Below are 7,712 nucleotides of genomic sequence, written 5' to 3' on the forward strand. Positions count from 1 at the left end.
GCCCTGGCATACCCATTGAAGACAAAACACGGAACTGGGCATTGTCTAGAAAGGTTTATAAAGATTTCACTAAATTTACTAGGAAAAAACGAAAAGATCTGCTATTTAAGGTCAGAGCAAGCTACAGAATACATGGGCGGATACACAAACGAAGTGTTAATTCGCGAAGGAATAGAAATTCAACCCGCTAGTCCAGATACCCCACAACACAATAGAGTCTCAGAAAGATTTAATCAAACAATACAAAAGAAGATTAGGTCTATTATGTATGATTCAAAACCACGACCAAGTATGTGGGACTTGGCGTTAGGGGAAGCTATATATGTGTATAATCGATCTCATAACAAATCAAACGATTTAAAACCCCCCTTGGAAATATTTGCAACAGACTTTCGTTACGAGATAAATCAGATTAAATGATTCGGTTGTCTAGCTTACTGGTCAGTAACGAGAAAGCCCGACTCAAAGTTTTAAGGTCGAGCAGTTCGAGAAGTTTTAGTCGGATATACTCGCTCAGGTTATGTGTTCTTAAACCTAGAACCAGGAAAATTTTTGGAATAAAAAAATGTCAGGTTTAACGAAAAGGTAGTTTATGGAGACAAGTACAAAAACGATTCTATTTTAGACTGGCCTTCTCCTGAAACGATTGAGTCAAGAAATGGAAAAGGTATACAATTTGTAGATAACGATACAGTAGATACTGAAGAAAACGACAGTGACATTTTGGAAACGAAGGGAGCACAGAAAAGGAAAAGAGGAAGACCTGCGAAAAAATTGTTAGAAACGGAGGGAGAAAAGATCAGTAAAAATTACAAGAAACAAAAAATAGAACAATGAACAACTAGAGAACCTTATGCTACTCGAAGTCGAAAAATTAATAATACTGATTAAATTAAGTTGTTGCATTGTTAAATGGAGTCAAACTCGGGAGGGAGTGTTGGAGTATTTGAATTAAGCGCCTTTGTTAGAGGCTCACTTGACTCCGGTAGTCAGCTGTTCTCAGTGTTCTCTCCGACATCGCGAGTCAGTTTGTGTGAGATCTCTCGAGACTGGACAGTGCTCTCGTCGTAGACTGGATTACCAATAAAGACTGATCACGGATTATATCTGCTGCTTGATTATTTACAACCTCCCTAACCAAAACGTCAGCATCCCTGGAATGGATTGAAATTCTTATAAACCTTATAAATCCTTCGAAATTTTTTGGAAATTTTAAAAATTTTCTGAAATCCCCATAAATATTTTAAAATATTCAAAGATCTGATAAATTCTATATGAAATCTGTCAAAATCTTCCGAAATTTAAGAAAATTTCTTAAAACTTAATATATTTGTTTAAATCATGTAAAATTCCCTGAAATATTTAAAGACCTCTTAAAATACTTAAAATCCCACGAAAATTCTTAATTATTGTAACTTTTTTTTTTAATTTAGAGAAATATTATAAAATGTATAGAAATTTGTATATCTATTCGAACCTTATAAAATTTCTTTCCCATTTTCTAAAGTTCCTTGGAATCATTAAAAATACTCTATTGTCCTTTCTATCCTTTTCTTTAACTATTGTTTATAAACTTGTGGCGCAAAAGATCAATAAAATAAGATTTTCCTCTCGTAATTATTCGTTTAATTAAACCTGTTATGAACAATAATGATGAAATTTCAATTTTCATATTTTATTTCTTGAGGAGCAGATGCAACTGTTATTTTATCTTACAAAATACCGTGAACGTTATATACGAGAAGATTGTCATTAAATACAAAAAACTAAAATTGTTAAATAAAAGTTTCCTTCTTCATTTCACAAATCATTAATTTCAGATTTTTTGTAAATATTACCGGGGTAAAATCGTAATACTCGACAAGTCCTGTCTGCATGCTCTGTCACGAAAAATATAGTTCTGCGCGAGTTTGGAGAGAGCTTTTCAGTCCTCATTTTTCCTCGAAAATTGCGAATTCGGAAATAAGTAGGCTTCCGCGAGCATTAAAGAGGCTTTCGCCATATCCTATAACTCCCTCCATGCTCTGTCAAACCGAGTTCGCGCCGATGATTTTAGGGTATTGAGCGATCACGTAGCGAGATTTCAAAAAAATATTCAGTGTTTCACAAGTGCTCATTAAAGCCTCTTTAATGTTCGCGGAAGACTACTTATTTCCGAATTCGCAATTTTAGAGCATTTTCGAGGAAAAAAGAGAACTGAAAAGCTCTCTCCAACCTCGCGCAGAACTCTTTTTTCGTGACAGAAGCATGCAGGAAGGACTTTATGTGACCTGACATATTTTTTTCCATACAATGCAATATAAAATCGAATAATAAAAACTTTTTTGGTTTCAAGTGTAGGTACGACCAAATTTGTGCAATCAAACTGGTAATCGTCGGTATAGTGCAATTTATAGATTTTCACGATTTTTAAATACACGTTATTAATCAAATTTTGGGAAATTATATTATTAATAAAGTAAAAGAAGGTAAAACGTGCAATCGCACACAAGAACTGACCTCGTAAAGTGTAATAACCGTATATGAATTATATTTGTAAAGTTGCACCTTTCCCACGTAGGTAGTTATGTATCTCTTTGCATTTGCCATTTATACGAGCTTCATCCATATATAGTCATATATTTATTATATAAACGTGAGTGATATGTACCTCATTAAACAAATGTGTATATTTTAGAAATAAATATTTATTCTCATGCAATTATAAATTTTTTTCACATATTCCAGTTCCATTTAAGGCCGACAAAAAATTGCAGATTCAAATTTTAAAACGGTTTATCTCCACTACAAAAATTGTCGCCCCATAAATTTGTCTGATTTTTTTTGCAGAAGTATGTAAGCGAGGGCTCCACTGTTCGAGACTGTGTTCCAACGTGTTCTGAAAAAGGTAAGTTTTGATTTCTAATTTCAAATATTTTTCATTAGGATTTATAGCATTTTGTACGTAATCAATCTTTGCAAAGAATATGACTCAAAAGATTTAGTTAAAATTTTCTATGGGAAAAAGGTAATACATTTCTGCGCCTAATAAGCCAAAGTTGAAGGCAAAATTTCATAAAAAATATACTTTAAAAAAGTCAAATTGTTATGTTCCCAAAAAACGGAAATAACTACATGAATAATATACATTTTTCAATATTCTTGGTCTGGTTTTAAAGTTAATTATCCATGGTATTTTTGCGAATTACATATTAGGATATGTTTATAATTTTACTCCCTAGATTCGGCTCTAGATTTGAACGATGTGCAAAAAATTAACAATTTTTTTAAATATATGAATATTTAAACTAAAAAAAATTATTCATCTTATTTTAATACATTTTTATAGCAAAATACTGTGGAGAGTTACCCTAAAGATAAGTCAAAGAACTTAAATCTTAATTATTTCAAGGGAAATTTTTCAAAAACGTTAAAATTTGATGTTTGTTTTTTGCTCTATTATCTTCTTAAATTGAATTTCGCTTTAAACTTAGGCTTTTTAGTAGAACTTTATTATCTTTCGCTCAAGTATATAGGAAAAAAATTAATGTTAATATCATAAAAATGAAAGTACTATTTCATAGCGCCTCTAGTGAAGCATCTAGTTTCAATATCTGTAGAGTGGGTTGAAACATTTTGTTTCAACTCTAGGGTACACATGTAGGTAGGTAGAAAGGTAGGGTCTACAGGTACTTGAACTTGAATTTTCAATAGATTTGCTATGAAAAATAATATGCATTACTAGGAATGTAACCCATTGATTGCAACTCTTGTGAATGCAGTCCTCGCTTCGCTTAGGCAGTAAACTTCACACTCGTTGCAATCGCTGTGTTTCATCCCTTGTAATGCGACATACTATAGAACAAGCTCATAAAATAGACGTGTAGATAATTTCTGCCGGTACTGTATGTTTACGAATAAAATTTAAAACATAAACATTTTTGATTTAAAGCATTCTATTCTTAGTCTACCTTTACTGCTATCATCGTATTTGAAAATACCAACAATTTATCCTAATAACTTTTTTTGATAAAACCAAAAATTACGAGAGATATAGCCTATACAAAATTCTAAAAAGCACACGACAATGAACATTTTAGGCCAAATCACACAAGAAGAAGCATAAATAGATCGAAATTGTGCTTTTGAAAAAGATCTGCAAATTTGCTATTAATCACCTTTTGATAGGATGCGCAGTTTTTGTTTTAATCGTGAGAAACATCATTAACAGTAAAAAAATGTGCCCGCTGCATGGGCAAATTTTCATCACAAATTTTGGCTTTGAATTTCTTTTTCGTTTCGTGTTTAGGGTTTCAAAAAATTTAATTTCTGTATGTTTATAATGCTATTTTTTATGATTGAAACAAAAAAGAGAACTGTCAAAAAATTATTCATGACAAATGAAATAATTTTTATAATCTCATCCGAAAAGGTATTCGATTTGTGTAAAATTTGACTATGAATCCGAAAAACAGCTTTTTACTAATGTGTCTGCCTGTCTGCCTGTATTCCTGTGTGTAGATTCTTAGTTTGTCACCACGATAACTTTCGAAATAATAGACAGATTGTATCGAACTTTGGTACACTCGTTTAGTGTCCTAAACTAAAGATCAAGTTCGCTTGCCAGCCTATTTGATTGAACATTAAAAAATTGAACGCATTTTGAATATTTTTGAGACCAATTTTTTTCAAGATTAAAAAATTATCTGTACGGACATTCAATCTCTAAATATGAATCAGTGAAAAATTCACTTATTGAAATAGCATTTAGACATTTCACTGATTAATCAGTGATTTCCGACTTATCAACTAATCACTTCAGTAACACCAGAGTAAATCATGTGAAGTATAACCTCTAAATTTTTTAGTTAAACTTTGTAGTTACTCTTTTACTTAAGTAGCAAGAGGAATTCCTAAATGAAATACATTTTTTAATTTTTGGGCTGTAAGTCTGCTGAATTAACTGCGGGATAAATATACTCTAACTCGTATATGAAGTATTTACTTAACGGGTTTGTACATGACAGTGCAATCTTAAAATTAATGTAATATGTGAGGTATGTTATGGGTTTTAAGTTTTTACTTTGATTCTCTGATTGAATGTACTAAAATATTATTGTGTTATGATTGCTAAATTGACATGGTGTAGTGTTGCCAAACCTCAAAAGTACTTATTTCACTGAATCAATAAGTAACGTTTCACTGATTGTCAGTGATCCATTTCTAGCTATTTGAATAAGTGAAATTTCACTGATACAAATTTAGAGAGCATAGTATTCAAAAAAACGAACAATTTATCCAAGTGGTTTTTTTCTTCTAAAAACCAATAAATAACGCACGATATAAAAGAAAGTCAAAAAAGAAAAATGTCCCTTTTGAATATGAAAATGAGACCATATGAACTTCCATCTAACACAATGCTGCTGAAGGTTGGTGACCTTCTCAGCATAAAACAGCAACCAGCTATTACTCTCGGTTACAACTAATCGCCCCCTCCCCCTTTAATCGGAATTTCATCTGACTCCTGTTATATCTAGACTCTGCACCCTTGACGCTTTAAGATATTATATTAGTGAATTATTAGGAGATGAAGCAACAGGGCACCACAACTGCATTGTAGAACACGATGCGATAGAAAATTCAATTGGGGAAGTCTTTGTCATTCGTCGGGAATATAATTTAGAAGTTAAAAAATGGTAAAGCTGCTGTGTAGATCGTATGTGTAACGTTTAAATCGTAAAAATAACATTGGAATGAGCAAATGACAATGAAACTACGTCTGTTTTAATACCAATGCATGTTATGAATTCTAATAATTTAGATTTATGTGGATGATATACAATTTCAGAGGAAAACTCAGTACGTAGCACAAGAAACGTGATTAGAATGTGTTCGTTAAAGCCAAACAAGCTTTAACACAAGAGAATTCACAATTAGCAAATTACTGTTACCGATGTTGATCCATTAGTTTTAAAAAGTCTGTGCACAAGTGTTGGGAATATACAAAACCCGAGCGCGTTGCTGTTTAAACTTAAGTACCGCCACCTATAAAAACTTACTAAAAATTATTATAAAGAGATAGATGATTAGGGGAAATTTTTTCCTCTTTTTTTCTACGCTTCCATGTAAATGTATGTTACACGTCTTATATGTACTTATATTAAATGCATAAAAAATAATAACATTCAGAAAACACTCTAAGAGGAGACATTTCATATTTTTGCTCTGCGATGGCCAATATTTCATGTCAGAAAAACTATCCCTTAATAAAACATCAACATCTCTAAACTGAAAATTTCCTAAAAGTATCAAAACAAGTTTAAATAATATAAAGATGATTTCTACATTTAGATTGACTAATTCCTTGTTGGAAATATATGCTTTCCATAATTTATCCCGTAAGTATTAATGAATGTATTAGTTGAATTTAATTATAATTAGAAGTGACTGTACAATCTACAGAATTTGAAGAGCTCTAGGCAATACTTGTAATCACCAATGTGAACATCATTACAGGCGAAAAAATTTATGTATACTAAATTATAAATCATTTTTTTTCATTAAAGTTCTTCATGAAATCATTTTGTTTGCAAATTGTACACGGTTCTGAAAATTATTTTCCCCTTTTTCTAATAACTTTACTTTTCCCTTCTTGCCTTTTTCTATATTTTCTTTTTACAATTCCTTTGTTTCTTCTGGCATATCACTCTCGTACTAACTCTGCCTTTCTGACATGTTGGGTCTTTTCAATGGTATATTTTTTCCTGAAAAAACTTTAAAAAAATCAAAACTTGTAGTTAAAATTCTTCCAATCCTACAATTAGAGAAATGATATGCGAAAAGCCAATTATTCGTTCACTTTAAAAATTCATTTAAAAAATTCAGAACCTTCAAAGTGAATACCAGCTCCACTTTTCCAAAAATTTAGTAATTTTCCATATCTTGCAACAATTGACTAATTTTGCATATTTAAAAAATATCTAAACTTCGTCCAATTTTAAGTTAAATCGCAAATAAAATACAGTTAGTGGGTACCTTGTTTTGCCCGACTAGGGCGTTTTTTAATAAATACTAAATAATTCACCAATAATATAACTAAAATATAATAATAATATAACGTTTGAGGCAGAAATATTAACCACCCGAGCGCAAACAACTATTGAGAGTTCTGCTTTGCGATTTAATACTTAATTGCATACGACTTTTTTTAGGTTATATCTCACCGACACCGGCAGCACGTTATTTTCTATGAGGTAGATAGCTACGATTCTTCCCACAAAATCAAGAAGTACTCCGTTTTACCCGCCATCCCGTTTTACCCTACTCTCCTCTCGTGCTGAACGCACGCATCGAAATATGTTATAGAGGCTATAACGTTATGAAGTGTTTTTTTGTGAACTAATTCTGTGTGAATTGAATAGAGTTTTCCTGTTTTTTAAAACTATTTTTTAGAAATCAGCAGAAAAAATATTTGAAATTATTTCAATATTTTTGTTTTTACTTTAATTATATTACACCACGCAGGCACAAATTTCAATAATAATAAAGATCATAAATTGGTCTGATTTTATAAAAATTTACAATGTTTTTTTTTAAATTGGCAACATAATTTCATCCAGGCTCATTCAATATATAATTGTGATAGCTTTTAATATATGAAGGACAAAATAGTGTTATTATGATCATATAATTAAAATTGAAAAAACTTTATAAATCATTATAAAACAGGTGGT

The 7,712-nt window shown here is 31.1% G+C and overlaps 1 protein-coding gene across 1 annotated transcript in view; it reads left to right on the top strand.

The window, feature by feature from the left end:
- The first annotated feature begins 912 nt into the window (after positions 1–912).
- The window catches only part of LOC117182652, a 54,316-nt gene continuing 47,516 nt past the window's right edge, over positions 913–7,712 (top strand). Inside the window, exons 1-2 of the mRNA XM_033375756.1 lie at positions 913–1,023; positions 2,830–2,887. Of these exons, the coding sequence (XP_033231647.1) occupies positions 913–1,023; positions 2,830–2,887 (169 nt within the window). The remainder of the gene's footprint in view (positions 1,024–2,829; positions 2,888–7,712) is intronic.

The sequence above is a fragment of the Belonocnema kinseyi genome, chromosome 2, assembly GCF_010883055.1.
Source record: "Belonocnema kinseyi isolate 2016_QV_RU_SX_M_011 chromosome 2, B_treatae_v1, whole genome shotgun sequence".
NCBI lineage: Eukaryota > Metazoa > Arthropoda > Insecta > Hymenoptera > Cynipidae > Belonocnema > Belonocnema kinseyi.